Source organism: Chrysemys picta, chromosome 10 (assembly GCF_011386835.1).
Source record: "Chrysemys picta bellii isolate R12L10 chromosome 10, ASM1138683v2, whole genome shotgun sequence".
NCBI lineage: Eukaryota > Metazoa > Chordata > Testudines > Emydidae > Chrysemys > Chrysemys picta.
The window spans coordinates 40,087,662-40,106,157 of record NC_088800.1 but is presented as its reverse complement, the minus strand read 5'-3'; the positions used below and the strand labels follow the sequence as shown (position 1 = coordinate 40,106,157).

The window sequence follows — 18,496 nt, the reverse complement described above, 5'->3', positions numbered from 1 at the left end:
CTGGATGCTGTATTCCAGTGTCTGTCTCACTAATGCTGCGTACAGAGGTAAAAATCACTGCCCTACTCCTGCTCACTACTCCACTGTTTATACATCCCAGGATCTCATTAGCTCTTTTTACCACAGCATCACACTTGGAGCTCACGTTCAGTTATTGTCCACTATGACCCCTAAATCCTTTCCAGGATCACTGCTTTCTAGGATATAGTCCCTCATTCTGTAGGCATGGCCTGCACTCATTGTTCTTTGATATATAACTTTCATTTGGCAGTATTAACCATTCCATAGTAACCTGGCTCATCCTGCTTGCCATTTTTTAATATTGGCACAACATTAGCACTCTTCTAGTTTTCTGGAATTTCCCCAGTATTCCAAAATTTATTAAAAATTAACATCAGCTGGCCAGAGATCCTCTCAATCAGCTGTTTTGGAACTCTGCGGTTCAAGTGATCCAGACCTGCTAATTTAATAATGTTTATCCCTAGTAGAATCATAGAACTGGAGGGGACATCAAGAGGTCTTCTAATCCAGTCCCCTGCACTCAAGGCAGGACTACGTAGATATTATCTAACATCCTCCTTGGTTACTAAAGGACTAGAAAGTATTTGGTCATTCTGCTTCTTTCCAAATAGAGAGAGCAGCAATATTTCTTGAACACTTCTGCCTTTTCTGTCTCATTGTAAAGAATGTTCCCATATCTAGCTAACAATGGGCCTGTACCAGTGCTAGGATTTCATTGTCGCTAATATAGTTTAAAAACTTATTGTCCTTACCCTTGCCAGCCACGGATTTTTCCCTAATGCCCTTAGCTTCAATTATTAATTTTCTGCCGTTGCTGAATTCTAATTGATATGGGTTTCATTTCCCCCTTTTTCCCACTTATATCTTACTTTGGATACCAACAGACCAATGAGGGAGCACAAGGAAACAGTGTATTAGGCAGCATGATGGGCAGTGAGCTCAGCACACCATGGCCTGGCTGTTGTCTAGTTTTTTGGAGGCATCATGACAAAGAAGAGTTTTCAGGAGGGGATGTTTATGGGGAGCTACTCTGACAGCCAGACTAGTGGGAGGCTGTGTCACCCCTGCCCTGCACCCTGGAGTGCCTTGTAATGCCTTGCTGAAGTGGCTTCCACCTGGGCCACTCACAAACAGCCTTTCAGCGTGCAAGCCACACCCTGAGTGTCTGTGTGTAATTGCAACACAGTACACCCCCAGACCTGGATTTCCCCCCAGAAATGTATGTCTTTTATTGCCCAGTCTTCTGCTGGACGGTACACATATTTCAAGTCTGTTTAAGGGAATAATATACCAGTTTATTATTTTAAATAGAGTTACCCAGACACTTCAGTTTAAACACACTGGATTAGATAAAACAGTAAAACAAGTTTGTTAACTACAAAGAGAGAGATTTTAAGTGAGGACAAGTATGAGGCACAACAATCAGAAATGGTTACAAGAAAAATAAAGGTAAAATGCTTCCTAGGCCCTAACTTAACAAGCTATATTAAATTCAAGCAAAATTTCTCACCACATGCTTCCATCAAGGTTACTGACCAAACTCTTTAGGTCAGAAACCACCTGCTTCCAAGTCCAATGGCTGTTTCCTTTTGTCTTCTCAGGTGCAGAGAATGCAATGGGCAGGGAGTGGGAGGGTCTCTTGGGGTGCTAGCCCCCATCTTTTTATAGATTCAGTCCCTCTCTTGAAAAACATTTCCAGCTGGGCACTAGGAGACAAAGAGTCGGTGTGGAAGGATGTTCCCTGCTGTTTCTTTTTCACCTGTTTTGAGCTTCCTTTGTTTTCCCTTCCTGCTTGGTGCCTCTGTTTAAATGCAAATTAAGGCAAACACACACTCCTTGGGCCAAGACAGGCCTGCGTGACCAGTTTGCTGCTGTATGAGTTTTGATCACACAGGGGAATCTTAGAACATCACATACAATGTTGCCACACACGTTTTATTGGGGTGACGCTGACCAGGAAATGATGAGTTTTCAAATGCTACTGTGTGCAAAAATCATTATATTGGTGTGAACACGTGGGTGTAAATCACAAACTCCAAAGAAAGAGGGGCACCAAGCAGCTTGTGTGAAAATGTAACAAGTGGTGCGATGGAGCCTGGCATCGCGGGAGCTGACATCTTGCTAGAGAGTGAGAGCTACAGGTGGGTGGGTTAGGTCGTGCAGGGCCTTGAAAGTGAAGACCAGTAGCTTATTTTTCATGCGATAGAGACGGGGCAGCCCATGGAGGGATATAAAGATGAGGATGACACGGTCAAAGCGACAGGCTGGGAAATGATCTTTGTGGGGGCATTGGGGATGGCTATGGGAGGGGCAAAGTTGCATGTGGCGAGGCTAGAGGAAAAAATGATCTTGCTGGGAGCAGGTCATGGGACAGGTCCTCCCTCCTCCCAAGCACATCATAACCCAAGGCCCATAAGCTACTGGGACGCTCCCAGCAGCTCTGGCTGCCAGTGAGGAGCAGGCAGCAGGGGCTCCTGGGAGTGCCTGGAGCTGAGATCCTCACTGCCATTGCAGTGCAGAGGGGGACTCGGAGCATGTCCCACCCCCTTGGACATACCCATCCCACTGCACATGGCTCTGCCCTGCCCTCCCCTCCCTCCTACTCATCCTCTGGCTTGCAGCAGAGGGAACAATGAGCGCTCCCCAGAGAGTTGTGGGGCACAGGCTCCCAGATGGGCATAGGTACAAACCCCATGAGTTTTGGTAGGGTCTCCAGGGGAACCTGTTGTACTGATTTAAATCAGTGGTTCTCAACCTGTTTACCATTGTGGGCCGCATACGCAGCTCTCTATGTGTTATGTGGGCTGCAGTCACACAATATATATATATATATATATATATATATACACACACACTACCTGTATGGCCCCAAGGATGGCACATAGGCCGCAGCTGTGTGCTGATTGGGCCGCAAGCAGCCCGTGGGTTGGGAACCACTGATTTAGCTGGAATATATGGGGCAAAGGTATTAACCCAGTCACTGTCCAGCATTAAACAGCATCAAACAAAGTTCAGGGCTTGGGGATAAAGAGACCTCAGCCTACTTCGTAGCACAGCAAAAGCACCATTAAAAATCCTTTTTATCCTTTTATTAAAGAGACAAAAAAGAAGGAAAAGTTGTTAAAGCCTTTGAAATGTAAAGATAATATCTTTGATTGGACCAACTTCTGAAGAAGAGTTCTGTGTACCTTGGAAGCGTGTCTCTTTCACCAGCAGAAGTTGATCTGGTAAAAGGTATTACCTCCCCGTCTTCTCCCTCTCAATATTAAATCAGGCTTTTATTTTAGCATCCCTTGTTCCCTGTCACTGGAGAGAGTTTTTAGCGAGAAACCCCCGTGTCTGGCAGTCTCTTAGATGGTATCAAAGCTGGTAATAACTGTCTTTTTGGGGACGGAGAAGAAGTTAGTTGAGCTGGGCTGGAGCTGCTGTGGTTAAAGTCTGATCCTGCTTCCTAGAAGACAGAACAAGAGAAACACACACTAAGGGGGAGAGAAAAGAACAGCAAAGAGAGAGAATGCAGCTTCGGTCTGTGGTTGTGATTTTCACTTGCAGCTTCACTGCTGCAAAAACACAGGCCCAGTGAGCGCTGCTGGATGGGGCTGGGGGGGGCATGAGCTGGGGGGGGGGGTGAGCATGGCTGGAGGGGGCCGTGGGGGGTGAGCATGGCTGGAGGGGGCCGTGGGGGGGGGAGCGAGGCCGGAGGGGGCCATGGAGGGGGGTGGCCAGGGGAGGGACAGGCTGAGCTGTGACGTTGAGCGTGGCTGGATGGAGGTGTGGGGGGTGAGCGCGGTTTGAGGGGGCTGTGTGGAGTGAGTGTGGCCAGAGGGGGCTGTGGGGAGGATGAGCCGTGGGCGGTGAGTGCAGCTGGAGGGGGCTGTGTAATTGAACTGTGTTGGGGGAGCTGTCAAGGCTGATTCCCTACTCTGGCACTTCGAGTGCAGAAGGTGGGGGCCCGCAAGAATTCTAAAAATTAATACTGGCCACTCCAGGCTTGTATTAAACTCGCAAGGTTACAGCTTCTCTCTGACCTTGGATGGGTAGATGCTGCCACCACCCAAGTGCAAAAAAACCCTTTTAGAACCCAGGAAGGCGCACTTGGGAATTCCTTCCTGTGGGGTTCCCTCAAGCCCTTTCACCCCTCCTCCAGGGAAGGGCTGAGAAAGAAAACAAAGGAAATCAGGTGTTGCCACCAGCTAATTAAACAACATGTGCCCAAACCTCTTAGGTAAATTTTATTAAAAACAAAAAAGAAAGAAAATACATTTGGAACTTAGGCTTTTTGCAAACTGCAATGTGGGTGCAGGTGCTGCTGCAGACAGCAGTGTGAAACTAGAGCAAGGGCACGCCTGGTCTGGCACGGGGGACAGCTGCACTGCACCCTCTCGGTGGTGCACTGTGCAGGGCCTGCGTCTCCCCTGTGCCTGCAGGGAGGCTGATAATGGCAGCATGTGCCGCCTCCTCCCCAGACAGAACCCTCTGCAGCACATCTCCATGGGGACTGGCATACATGTGCCCCAGGGCCTGTGTGGGGGTTCATGCCCCCAGGCCCGGTGCAGCACTCAGTGTGCAGGGGACGCCCAGCAACACTGTCCCTACTGGGGCCTGTGAGCCAGGACTGGCAGGCTGGCTCAGTGCCCCAGAATGGCACTGTGGGGAAGCAGGGCGGTGGGACGTGGGGGAGAAGCTGGGCAGGGCAGCAGGACGCGGGAGGGGAGCGGTACCCAGGGTGTGCCAGCTGCCCCTTGACCCTGTGTCTGTCTCTCCCAGGCCATTGTGAGGGGCCAGGGCATGGCCACTCGTCGCTCAGCAGGGAGGAGAAGACCCGAACTGCGAACAGACACGTGAGTGGGAACCCCAAGACAGAGCCCAGCCCGGCCCTCGGGGAGAGGATCAACCCCACCCTGCCTCTGGAGAGCCAGTGGTGAGTCCTGTACCGGGCAGGGACGCCACCAGCACCCCAACCGGCCCTGCAGCTCCTGCGGGCCTGGCCTCTGGGCACTGGCCAAGCCATTAATCCGTCATGCTGGCCCCTAGCTCCCCAGGCCACGGGACCATGACTGAGCACAAGGGAACCCTAACAGTGGCCTTCCCGCCATGCTCCCTAACTTTCCCTGCCCCCTGTGTCCAGCCGCCCTGCCCTGCTCCCCCCTGCGTCCTGCCACCCTGACCTGCTTCCCCCCTGCTTCCCGCAAGCCTGCCCTGCTCCTGTGTCCTGCCACCCTGCTGCCCTGCCATACTTCCTTCCTGCCCCTGCCATCCTGTCCTGCTTCCTTCTTGACCTGCTCCCCCTATGTGTCCCGCCGCTCTGCTCTGCTCCCCCACCACCTCCCGCCATCCTGCCCTGCTCCCTCCCGCCATCCTGCCCTAGTCCCCCCGACTCCCGCCGCCCTGCCCCACTCCCCATCCCGCATCCCTCCACCCTGCCCCACTCCCTCCCGCCGCCCTGCCCCGTTTCCGCCCTACATCCCGCCGCCGTGCCCTGCTCCCACCGCCGTGCCCCACTTCCCACCACCCTGCCCTGCTTCCCCCCCACGTCTTTCCATAGCTCCTTCACTTCCTTTCATGCCCAGCCCCACTCCATGTTCTCTATTCCTGGGAACCACAGCGCTCCCCTCCACCCCTCCTCACAGCCTGTCCCCTTCCATGCATCCTTCCCTTCTGCCTCCCTCAGCCTGTTGTGAGACTAGAGAGTCGTGCTGCCAGCCACCCATCCATCCTTCCTGGAGCTGTGCGGCACTGTCCCCAGCCTTTCCCAGTCCGCTGCCCCCCAGCTCTCCTCTCCCTTGCGCAGCTCACTACACAGGGCCTGGGCATCAGCATGCGTAAGATCCCACCAGGGCACTCACTGATATTGCTGCTGCAAGATCCACGCAGAGAACCCCAGTGTTCTGCAGCAAATTGTTCCTGCTCCTTGCTGTGGCTTTGGCTTGCCTGTCATCACCGCATCCCTCCGTGCCTGGGCAGTGCCCCTGAGCCAGCCTCTCTCTCCCCTGACAGCTGGTACCATGGGACGATCAGCCGGACGGATGCTGAGACCCTGCTGAGGCTGTGCAAGGAGGCCAGTTACCTGGTCCGCAACAGCGAGACCAGCAAGAATGACTTCTCTCTCTCCCTCAAGTGAGTGTGCTTGGCCAGGCTATCGGGCAGGGCCTTCCCCCACTGGAAGTGCTGGAGCAGGGCACGGGGAGGGATGGGGGACTGCAGGACCAGTGGTTGGCCAGGCTGCTGCTGTGTGTACCAAGCTGTGTCTGTCCCCTGTGCGGGGAAGCACCAGGCGTGGGGCTGCGGGAGGGGAGGGGAGGGGAGGGGAAGCCAGGCTGTTGTTTCCCTTTCCCATGATGTTGTCCTTGCCCTTTGCTGTCAGCTGTCCCCAGGGCGGCGCTGTCTCAGAATGGTTGGGTATGTGGAGGCACATGAGAGCAGTGCTGTCAGCACATGGCTCAGTGAGCTCCCAGGAGAGTTGCTGCTTCAGGCCTGCAGGATGGGCCTTTCTGCACGGATACCACCAGCGGCACCTAGTGTCTCAGGCAAGCCAGCAGTCACACCTGCCCTCTGGGGGTCGCTGCAATGATCATACACACTCATCCCGCCACCTAAACACTTGAGTAACAAATAGGGGAAACTGAGGCACGCACACGGTATTCAGAGAAGACATTAAGAACATTCCCACTTCGTTACACACATGCACACACCCCGGGACACTGCATTCTAGGTTGGGAGTGCTGCTGTTCTGGGGAGTGAAGAAAGCCCCAGAACAGATGGCGGTATGGGTGTAAAGAGTAGGGAGAACAACATGCTCAGTAAAGCAGGAGGCGCAAACGAATTAGCGTGTATTGTTATTATTGACATGTACTTCCACATGGAAACACGCACGGACACGCGTGCACACACACACATAGACACATGGATGTGCACGCAGAGACAGCTTTTTTAACCATCCCTGGCATCCCTCCCCCGCCTTCCTCAGGCCTTTCAGTTATAACACCCCACCCCTTTAGCTGTCCTCTAGGGCAGTGAGCTCAGCGCTGTGCTGGGTGGAGAGGGAGCCATGCCAGGTGGCTTTTAGAAAAACATCCAGTCTTGACTGAAAAGTTGAAAGTGATAGAGAATCCACCACACCCCTTGGTAAGTTGTTCCGATGGTTAATTATTCTCACTGTTAAAAATTTACTCCTTATTTCCACTCTAACAGCGTTGGGGTCTGGGCAGCGCCTCCTACAAGATAGCTCAGGGCCAAAACAGCTCCCTGGATCTGCCCACACAGCCACTGTCTTAGGGGGCTTGCTGAGTTCCCTTGTGACTGGGCCTGTCACATGCAGCACACACTCCGTGAATGGGGTGGAAAAAGTGCATGAGGAAGTGTTATTTACCCCTTCACATAACACACAAACCAGGAGTCACCCAATGAAATTAATAGGCAGCAGGGTTAAAACAAAAAAAGGAAGTACTTCTTCACACAATGCACACTCACCCTGTGGACCTCATTGCTAGGGGATGTTGTAAAGCCAAAACTATTACTGGATTCAAAAAAGAATTCAGTAAATTCATAGAGGCTAGGTCCATCAATGGCTATTAGCCTAGATGATCAGGGATACAAAACCATGCACTAGGTGACTGCTGGATGCTGGGAATGGGAACGGGATGGATCATTTGATGATTACCTGTTCTGTTCATTACCTCTGGGGCACCTGGCATTGGCCACTGTCAGAAGACAGGGCACTGAGCTGGATGGACCATTGGTCTGACCCAGTATGGCCGCTCTTATGACACATCTCGGAAGTGCTCAGTTCCCTGCCTTGCATGCAGCCCAGGGCAGAGTGGCCAGCACATGGTCTGTTGCACTCCTTGGCCTCACAGGAGACTGCGGGGGGTGCTTCCAGAAGTGACTCTCTGTCATCAGTCCACCCCAGCATTCCTGCCTGTGGGATGACTTTGCTGCTTGGATCAGGGTCTCTGGTGCCACCAGCCATGATGGAGTCTGGGCAGAGCGATCTGAAGCACCCAGTGCTGGCTCCTTTGGGGAGGGCTCCCTGCCCAGCCTCGCTCCCCATCTAGTACAGCAGGTGCTTTCGCAACCCCATGGCACCATGTGAAGTAGCTCTGGCTCCACAACCTGCCTCCCCTGACCCTTGGCTGCTGTGCCTCGTGCCAGGGAAAGCAGCGGGACTGAGAGTTCTGCCAGGTGGACGGCCGAGAGAACAGAGCGGCGCTGGACCGCTCTACCAAAGAGCAAACAAACAAGAGACATTGGAATTGTTCATTTATGAGCATAACTTTGATTTTAGTTGGTATTACTGAGACCTGGTGGGATGAGTCACACAATTGGAATGTTAAAAATCAACGGTTATAACCTGTACAAGACGGCTCAAGTGGGGAGAGGGGGAGGGGCACTCTGTCAAAAATGGCTTTATCTGTTTCTGAGTCACTGATAACTTGGAAGAAAATGATCTTAAATGCTTATGAATCAATGTCCTAACAGATAAAGCACAGGATGAGATATTAGTTGGTGTCTGCTACAGACCACCAAATCACACTAGAGACCAGGAGGACCGGCTCCTTATGCACCTGTCTTCAATGTGTAGGGATAACATTTGGTGATCATGGGGGACTTCAATTTGAGTGATGAATACTGGAGTTTTCATGGTCCCAATACTAAAACAGCCTTGGAATTTCGAAACATTATAGATGATAATTTCTTAACACAGAAAGTGTTACAGTCAACACGGGGGAATTCTGTATTAAACCTCATCTTGACAATTCAAGAGAAATTGATCACAGAACTAAGACTTAATGGTAGCTTAGTTGTAAATGATCGTGACTTGATCACGTTTATAATGTGCAAGCAAAATAAAGTCCAGATCAGTGATATATATACATATATATATATATGTATATACATATATATATACACACATACTTTGGTGCTTTAATAGGGTCAGTTTCACAGAGCTGAAAACAATTATGAGCCAAATCAGCTGGGAGGAAGAATTTAATCAGAAAAATATGACTGATAATTGGGAATCATTTAAAAACACCTGACTAGATGCTCCAAAAGCCACAATCTCACAATTGAGGAAAGAAGGCTGAACTGGTTAAAAAACCAACCTGGTTTAGAGGGAAAGTGAAGGCAGCTATAAAAAATAAATATTTTTACAGCTGCCTATATAAAAAAAATAGAAGAAAGGAGTAGCTGATAGTAATGAATATAAATCAGAAGTTAGGAATTATAGAAAATTGATAAGGGAAGCCAAGAGACACAAGGAAAAATCTATGGCCAGAAGAGTTAAGGACAATAAGAAAGAGCTTGTTTTAAAACAATATTTGGAACAAAAAGAATCCTGACAATGGTACTGGTCCATTACTAAATGGAAATGGTAGAATTATCAATAATAATGCAGAAAAGGCTGAGGTGTTCAATAGGGTTACCATATTTCAGCAAGCAAAAAAGAGGACGGGAGGAGCCACGCCCTAGCCCCGCCCTGTCCTGCCCTAGCCCCGCCCCTGCCCCTCCCACTCCCCCCCCTCAAAACCGCTAACCCTCCCCCCGCTCCTTGTCCCCTGACTGCCCCCTCCTGGGACCCCTGCCCCTAACTGCCCCCCAGGACTCTACCCCCTACCTAAGCCTCCCTGCCTCTTGTCCCCTGACTGCCCCCTCCTGAGACCCTCCCCCCATCCTAACTGGCCCCCTAGGACTCTACCCCCTACCTATACCCTGACTGCCCCAACCCTTATCCACACCCCCACCCCCAGACAGACCCCTGGGACTCCCACGCCCCATCCAACCACTCTCCACCCCCAGACAGCCCCCCCCCCAGAAATCCCGACCCATCTAAACCCCTCTGCTCCCTGTCACCTGACTGCTCCGATCCCTCTCCCCACCCCTGCCACCTGACAGCCCTGCCCACCCGCTCCTTGTCCCCTGACTGCCCCCTCCTGGGACCCCTACTCCTAACTGCCCCCCAGGACCCTACCCCCTACCTGTACCCTGACTGCCCAAAACCTTATCCACACCCCCACCCCCAGAAAGCCCCCCCTCCCGAACTCCCGACCCCCCCCCGTCTCTTGACTGCCCCCTCCAAAACCTCCCTGCCCCTTCTCTGAAACCCTGGCCCTCTTGTTGTTGGCCTTCACCTAATGTCTCTGTGAACTTGCTCAGGAACGGCCTGAGCCGTTTGTCCCGGCACGCTCGGCAGCAGTGGGGGAGGAGCTCCAGACTGCCAGAGGCGAATGCAGGGAGGGAGGGAGTGATCTCTGCTGCAGGGGAGGTGGAGGAGGGGCTCTCTCTGGCTGTCAGAGCCTATTATAAGTGGCACCATCAGGCCGGCTGCCCTGTTAGCCACACGTGCTCTGGATGGGTGGACATTTACAAATTCCCCCCGACACTATTTTTAGCTCGAAAAGCCGGACATGTCCGGGGGAATCCGGACGAATGGTAACCCTAGTGTTCAATAAATATTTATGTTCTGTATCTGGGGAAAAAACATGATATAGTCTCATCATGTGGTGGTGAGAACACTCTTTCCATTCCACTAGTATCTCTGGAGGATGTTAAACAGCAGCTACTAAAGTAAGACATTTTTAAATCAGTAGGTCCAGATACCTTGTAGCCAAGAGTTTGAAAAGAGCCGATTCGGGAGGTTGCTGAACCTTTAATGTTGATTTGCAATAAGTCTTGGAGCATAGGGCAGTAAGCTCATGTTGTGTCAATTATTAAAAAGGGTAAACAGGATGACCCAGGTAATTACAGGTCTGTGAGTCTGAATTGATCCTGGACAAGATAATGGTGCGACTGATACGGGACTCGATTAATAATGAGATAAAGAAGGGTAATGTAATTAATGCAGATCAATATGGGTTTATGGAAAATAGATCCTATCAAATTAACTTGATGTCTTTTTTTGATGAGATTACAAGTTTGGTTGATAAAGATATTAATGTTGACATTATATATTTAGACTTCTGTGAGACATATGACTTGTTGCCACATAACATTTTGATTTAAAAACTAGAGTGATATAAAATTAACATGGCACACGTTCAATGGATTAAAAACTGGCTAACTGATAGGTCTCAAAATGTAACTGTAAATGGGGAATTATCATCGAGCAGATGTGTTTCCAGTGGGGTACCACAGGGATCAGTTCTTGGCCCTATGCTGTTTAACATAGTTATCAATGACCTGGAAGAACACACAAAATCCTCACCGATAAAGTTTGCAGACAAAAATTGGGGGAATGGTAAATAATGAAGAGGACATGTCACTGATACAGAGTGATCTACATTGCTTGTTAAACTGGGCATCAGCAAATTATGTGTTTTAATACAGCTAAATGTAAATGGATACAGCTAGGAACAAAGAATGCAGGCCATACTTACAGGGTGGAGGAGTCTATTCTTGGAAGCAGTGACTCTGAAAAAGATCGTGGGGGGTGTGGTGGATAATCAGCAGGACATGAGCTCCCAGTGCGACGCTGTGGCCAAAAGATCCAATGTGATCCTGGGATGTGCAAACCTGGGAATCTTGAGTAAGAGTTGAGAAGCTATTTTCCCTCTGTATTTGGCACTGGTGTGATCACTGCTGGCATCCTGCATGCATTCTGATGCCCACAATTCAAGAAGGATGTTGATAAATTGGAGAGGGGTTCAGAGAAGAAACATGAGAATAATTAAAGGATTAGAAAACCTGCCTTCTAGTGATAGATGCAAGGATCTCAATCAGTTTAGCTTAACAAAGAGAAGGTTAAGGGGTGACTTGATTACAGTCTATAAGTACCTACGTGGGGAACAAATATTTAATAATGGATAGTTCGATCTAGCAGAGAAAGGTCTAACACCATCCAATGGCTGGAAGTTGGTTAGACAAATTCAGACTGGAAATAAAGTGTAAATTTTTAACAGCGAGAGCCATTAACCACTGGAACAACTTATTGAGGGTTGTGGTGGATTTTCCATCACTGGCAATTTTTCAGTCAAGACTAGCTGTTCTCAAAACTGCTCTAGGAATTATTTTGGGGTTGGTCTCTGGCCTGTGTGGTACAGGAGGTCAGACTACATGATCACAATCGTTCTTTTTGGCCTTTGAATCTATGACTGTATGAGCCCTGCAGGGCAGGTGCGGCGATTGAAGCATGACAGAGCTAGGGGGTCTCGTGTGTGAGGCGAGGGGCTCCACATGCAATGTCCATCTTCCTGCATTAGGCCCCATGCACTGTGCTATTGCAGTACACTGCAGGGCTAGTGCTGCCAGATCCTGCGAGATTGCCTGCTTCTGATACAGTCTCAGTGCCCCGAGTCAGGGGAAACTCCCAGCTCCTGCTGAATGGAGGGACACGGGGCCTGAGTATGAGCAAATGGCACCGAGCACAGGCAGCCACGAAAGCCCTGCCAGTGCCAGTTGTGGCCTCCTGAGCCTGAAGCCAATCAAATGATGCAGGGGGCTACCTCTGGTGTTTGCATGGGGCAGCGCAGCTCCCCGGGTCCTGCAAGGGGGGATTGAATTGGGGTGGGAGCGGAGCTGTTTAGCGTGAGGAAGGCTGCAGCCCTGCCCAGCCCCATCCAATGCTGTGGGATGGTGCCATCATGCAGGCCGGGGTGCAGAATAAAGCCACTCTGCCAAGATGCGTTGTTCTGTTCTGTCTGTTGAGGGGCCAGGCAGGGGAAGGAGCCCCCCCAGAGGGGTTGAACTCCAAGTCACTCCCTCCCTGCTCAGCTGCTTGGAGCATCGGAGCTGGCCACAGTGAGCCCACATGCCAGGAGGACTCTGGTGTCTTTCTGATCTGCTTGCATTGGTGAGTCAGTGTGACTGGCAGCAGCAGGGCTGTGGCATGCCTGCTGGCAGCGAGCAGCTCTGTGTTGCTAACACTTGTCCCAGAGCTGTTCATTGGAGGGGGAGCAGGGCTCCAGCCATCTCACTGCCCTGTGCGTGCTGCCAGCGGCTCCTGTTCTGAACCCAGCAGCGCTGAGCCCAGGGCTCTTCTCACTGGTGGGGTGGGAAAACGGCCTGGTAACGTGCCACCGATCCCTTGGGCTTCCCTGGAGCATTGCTGCTACTTCAACTCCTCCTCGCACTGGGCCTGTCTGGACAGCTTGGGACTGGACGGTGATCAATTGTGGGACATTACCCTAGAGAGGGGCCCAGATCTGCTCCAAGAATGGATTCGGGGGAGGGCTCGGCTAAGATGGTCACAGTGGTGCTCGCTGGCCTTGGAATTGCTGAATCTTGAGCCACCTGGGGCACCCAGCTGCCCTATCGCTGGGCAGGCTGTATCTAGCTCCTCCCAGCAGGCCTCCTTTGGGATCTCTGCAGCGGGATCTCTGCCTGAACGCCCATGTGGTCCAGTCAACACAGGCACGTCACTGCGGGGCTGGGTGCCTCTTCCTCTAGCTCAGTGCCCTGAGCATCAGAAGCGGTCCCCAGCACCTGCCCTGGATGTGTTACCCTTCAACATCTGGCTGTGGCTCCCTACCTGGCCAGTGAAATCCCTTTCCTGCTGCCTGGAGAGTCTACGGCTGTATAGAGACCCCAGTGCTCAGCCCTGGGCAGAATCGAGGTTATGGACTCCCTGGCCGCCTGCTTTCCAGGCTGCACCCTCCTCTCCTCTGGCCTGGAGCCCTGGGGCATTCAGTGCTTGGATTTCCTTCTCCCCTCTGGCTCTGGGGTCAGTGGCAGGCTGGCTGAGTGGGCCCCTAGCTTAGCAGTGAGTCGCTGCAGAGCCTGGTGCGGGGCAGTGGGGCTAGTGAGGGTCTCCTGGCAGTGGGAGAGATGGGAGGTTGCTCTTGTGACCAATTGAATGCCATGGATTCTAGCCCTGACCCCTGGGGCGTTCCTCCATGTGCCCCCACGCAGGGGTTCACCAGGAATGCTCCCCCTGCTCAGCAGCCGGTGCCGTAGCCCTGCTCTTTGCTCCCTTTGTCAGTCCCCACGGAGGTATCTGGAAGTCACTGTGTGGGATGGCTGCCTGCAGGGCTAATCCATTGCCTTCTGTTCCCCAATCTCCTCCATCAGGAATTAAGCAGGCAGTTTGTATGAGCCATTTGGAATAACCCATGTGGTTAGCAGGAGCCCATGTTCACACACACACACACAGGTACCCTGTGCCAGAGGTAGGCGTTGGCGTCGCTGCCTGCCCATGTCCTGGGGACCCTCTGCGCCGTGTTTGCCAGCAGGGATCCAGGCATGGGCAGAGGGTAGTTGGGGTTATGTCTTTGCTCAGCCAGGCATTCTGGGCTGGATGCAGGGCTCGCTGGGGACAGTCTCTGGTTGGTTACAATGGTCGCTTCTGGCCTTAACATCTAGGAATCCACAAATCAGCTCCAGCTGCAGTAGGTGTTGGTAGGAGTCTCCCCCATACACCCAGGCTGGAGCTAGGCTCCTCACATGAGAGTCGTTTCACCCCTACAAGTGGGTTTTGTTGTCTGCCTCTGGGAGCCTCCGAGGGAAGAGGAAGGTCAGCTCTGGAGGGAGGGTGGGCGGCTGAGAACCTGCCCTTTGGAGCCATCCATGTGACCTGGCACAAGTCACTCTGCTGCGCCGGGGTCAGTTTCCCGGTCGGGGGGCAGCTCCTGGCTCTGAGGAGTTATTAGGGCAGGGATTGCTGCTGCCGGCTCCTCTAGGGAGCACCAGTGATTCTGCAGTTACGGCTGTGCTTTGGGCTCCATCGCGGGTAAAGTTCCCATACTCGCCTTTCAGGCTGCTGTTGTCCAGGCTCGGCTCTGAGCAGCATTGGTTGGAAGCTGCAGCTGTTGTGAGTTGCAGGAGAGGGGCAAGATACCCCTTTGCAAACTGAGCATCCTTGCACCGTTCTCGAGCGGAGCTGGGGGGGGGGGGGGGGGACTTAGCACCTTCCACCGCACTGCTGGGCTGCTGCTGGGTATGCTCGGTGTGTTCACATAGGGCTCCTGCTGCACTTCCACTGCCCCACCGCAGCACCAACGGTTTGCAGGAGAGTGGCTTGCCAGGTGCATGGGGCTGGGTTTCCCAGTAGTGCCCAGACAGCTCCCATAATGCTTTGCATGGTCTAAGAACCTGGCTAGGGAGAGTGGCTCTGCTCTGCCCTGCAGCGTGGGTGAGTCCCCAGCTGGCAGGCTCTGCTTCCCCACCTCCCTCCTCACAACCCCTGCCCACAAAGGACTGCGGCAGTCCCCAGCTGGCACACAGTCCCTAGGGGCCATGCCTCGCTGGCACAGCTCAGAGCAGCCCCCAGGCTGACTGGAGCTGGGCAGAGAGCAGCCAGCATCAGCTGGAGGCACAGCGAATGTGGACAGGCTGTCAGTGCCTGGAGTGCTGTAATGATCCACAGGCGGGCAGAGTAGGGGCTGGGCATTAGTGCTTCCTGCAGGACTGGTGCAGCCCCAGCTGGTGCAGTGCATGGAACGGAGCTGGGCTTCACCTCAGGCCTCTCCTGCCTCCCCTCCCTGGGAGCCACCCTCCTCAGCTCAGTCACTGCAGCAGCGCAGCCCCCACCCCGGAATGGCTCAGCTCCTGAGCTTGCAAATGGATTTGAAACCCATTCCACTAATGCAGCCATCAATCCATCGCGGGCACGGCCTCCGGTTGAGTCGCAGCTGCTGCGTGCCGGCAGCATGGGGGAGGGGACTGGCCGCAGCGCAGAGCTGGAGATGGCTCAGCCTAGCCGCTGAGGCTGCTCGTAAGCTATCAATATTTTGCGGTAATGTGCATTCCAGACGCTGCAGACAGGCTGTGGCGCTCCTCGGAGACACAAATTAATAGCAACAGGGCCATTAGCCCGTCACTTGGAATCAGCGGCTGTGGCATTATCTTCCCACACGGCTCAGCCGGCGCTGGGCCCTCACTGCTCCTGAGGGAGGCTAATGGGATTTTGCACAGGCCTAGGCAAGAAGCAGAGACGTGACGGGACCTGCTTTCTGGGTCAGGCTGAGGCCCAAAGAGAAGAAACCCCTGCCCAGAACGGGCAAGGTGTTGCTGGCATGCGGGCCTCAGGCTGGCAGTGACAGACTGCGCGCTCCCCACTCCTACTGGGGGGGCGGTCGTGGACAGCAGGGCAGCCGGTGACAGAGCTCGCAGAGAGCTCCCTGAATGCTAAGAGAGCATGTGCCCATCAGCATGCTGTCCCACAGCAAGTAAGGACCCAGCGGTTCTGCCGCTGGGCCATACAACTGCCCATGGGCCTGCAGAACCCTTCTCACAGCAGGGAGTGGTGTCTGGCCAGTGCCCAGGGCCTGGTCCTCAATGGGGCCTCTGGGAGCTACTGTAATCCAATCACCAACAGCGGGGAGGGAGCAGAGGATTGTGGGAAGGTGCTGGGAGGGCTTAGATTCCCCCCCGGGGGGATCCCGACAAGGGAATTGGCCACTTTCCAAAGTGCTGCTAGCTCTGTGTTCCTGGCGAAGCCCTGCTCCTCAGTACCTGCTGAGGCTGCCTGGCCGCCAGGCTGTGCAGATTCTGCCTGAACCCAAAAGTCCTGTTTGGTGTCATTGGCGTACTAAGGCACCCTCAGCTCAGACGGCTGCTCGACAGGCCTGGCACAAATGAGGAGTGGCCCTTGGACCCAGGACCCTGCTGCAGGGGGCCAGCAGGCAGGAGCTCCCGATAACTGGGATGTTTGTTTTCTGCGTTAGTTTAGTGCTGCGTGGGGGCTGCAGGTGTAGCAGCCAGCCAGGGCTGATGCAGCCTGGTGAGTGGAGCTCGGCAGCCCCCTGATGCTGAGTGCCCCAGCACCCCTTTGCACTACGATCCCACGCTGGGGGGCAGGGCCAGGTGGCACTAGTGAGCTGTGTGGATGGCATGCTGTGCTGGTGCTGGGCAGAGCAGGGGGGTGGCACTGCACCGCTCTAATCCTGGCTTTGTCTCTTTCTCCCCCCAGGAGCAGCCAGGGTTTCATGCACATGAAACTCTCCCGCACCCAGGAGAACAAATACGTGCTGGGCCAGAACAGCCCCCTGTTTGACAGTGTGCCCAAGATCATCCACCACTATACCAGCCACAAGTTGCCCATCAAGGGGGCTGAGCACATGTCCCTGCTCTACCCAGTGGCTATTCGAACCCTATAGCCTGCTGTGCAGCAGGGAGGTGCCCAGGGAGCACCCAGCTTGGGCCTGGCATGCGCGCAGCTCTCCCAGACAGAGCCAAGGAAGGGCTCCGGACAGCTGGCCAAAGTACAGACTCATTGGTACAGCTGGCTCTGGGCCCGGTGCTGGGAGTGGCCGGACCACTAGCTGCACTCTGGCTTCTTGCCAACACGGTATGGCGCTTCCCAAACCCTAGGGGATGCGCCCCTTCTCTGGGACCAGCTTGTGTACATACCCCATGGAAAGGGCCAGGTCCGACTATCACTGTGTCCACCACCCCCTCGCCGGTCTCCTCCTGCCTGCAGGCCTGGCCCCGGTGGCTCCCACAGTTTCCGTTGCCAGGGCTGGGAAAAGAACAGGGGCCTGGGCTTTGGTGGAGTCCCAGGGACCAAGGGGGGAATTGGGAGATAATTTATTGCTAAGGCAGGTAAGTGGCCCCTTTCCTGAGGTGCTGAGACCCCTGGCAGCGCTGGCCTGCCTACAGGGAGTGTGAAGGAGCTGAGGGGATGTGCCCGCTGTGTATGCCTTGACCTCCCTCAGATATCACAGAGAATTCCTAACACTTTTTTCCACAGCAGGAATAAGAGCAGGGGTGGGGGCTGTTGGGCCTGCTCCTGAGAGCCAGATCGAGCCCGCTGGGCTGCCACTGTGAGACTGTTTCACCATGGAAGAGGTTGTTGGAGGAGGACTGGTCTGTGGGACAGGTCAGGTGGCCGGCTGGCACAGCTCACTGCAGAACTGGGTCCATGGGCCCGGGACAATCCGCCACCCTCCTTGGCCAAATGTACACACTGAGTGTGCCGTACCAGCACCCAATAAAGTCATGCAAAGCTGCCAGCCACCCTCCCTGTGAGATGCAGTGCTTGCATCCACCTGTGCAGCTACAGCTCATGGGGTCTCAAATGATGGGGCTTCCCGGGGAGCTGGGCTGGGAGGGAACACCTGTGAGAAGGTTACTGCCCCTCCCCTGAGGACACAGCCCGCCCCTCCCCCCTGACATTGCGTGGCAGTCTGTTCCCCCAGTTTGGGGCTGGGGGGGGGGAGGATTTATTCCTGCAGCGTCACCTGCCCAAGTGGGAGTCTCCCGGCCCTTCCCTTTGGAGGGTGGCAAGGCCTGGGTCACAGGGCCAGTGCTCAGGCCTGTCTCACCATCAGTGCACACTTGGCCCCGTAGCGTTGAGGGTCCTCCCCCCAGGACCAAGGGCCATGCTCCTCCAGCTGTTCCAGCTGTGGGGATGGAGAGGAGCCAAGGGCTGCTGGCCAGGAGACCCAACTCTGGACAGGAGATGGCCTGGACACCTTGCAGCCTGTCCTCAGTGGGGCTTGAGCAGGAGCAAACTCCAAGCTTGGGATGAGCCAGGCTCCAGCCAGGTCCATGTTGAGGAGCAACCCCCAAGCATGGGGCAGACCAAAAGGTATGTGCATCT

General features: G+C 53.9%; 1 protein-coding gene across 4 annotated transcripts in view; it reads left to right on the top strand.

Moving 5' to 3' along the window:
• Positions 1-17,906, top strand: part of SHF (Src homology 2 domain containing F) — a 66,464-nt gene extending 48,558 nt beyond the window's left edge. For 2 of the 4 annotated variants that reach the window (XR_010590778.1, XR_010590777.1), the window contains 3 exons: positions 4,789-4,862; positions 6,019-6,138; positions 16,865-17,005. Coding sequence is in view for 2 of the 4 variants with exons in the window: in XM_065558476.1 (XP_065414548.1) it covers positions 4,789-4,942; positions 6,019-6,138; positions 16,865-17,051 (461 nt within the window). In the remaining 2 variants the exon portion in view is untranslated. Of the gene's footprint in view, positions 1-4,788; positions 4,943-6,018; positions 6,139-16,864 lie in introns of all 4 variants that reach the window. The other 2 variants (XM_065558476.1, XM_024110922.3) reach the window with 1 other exon arrangement.
• The last annotated feature ends 590 nt before the right edge of the window (positions 17,907-18,496 follow it).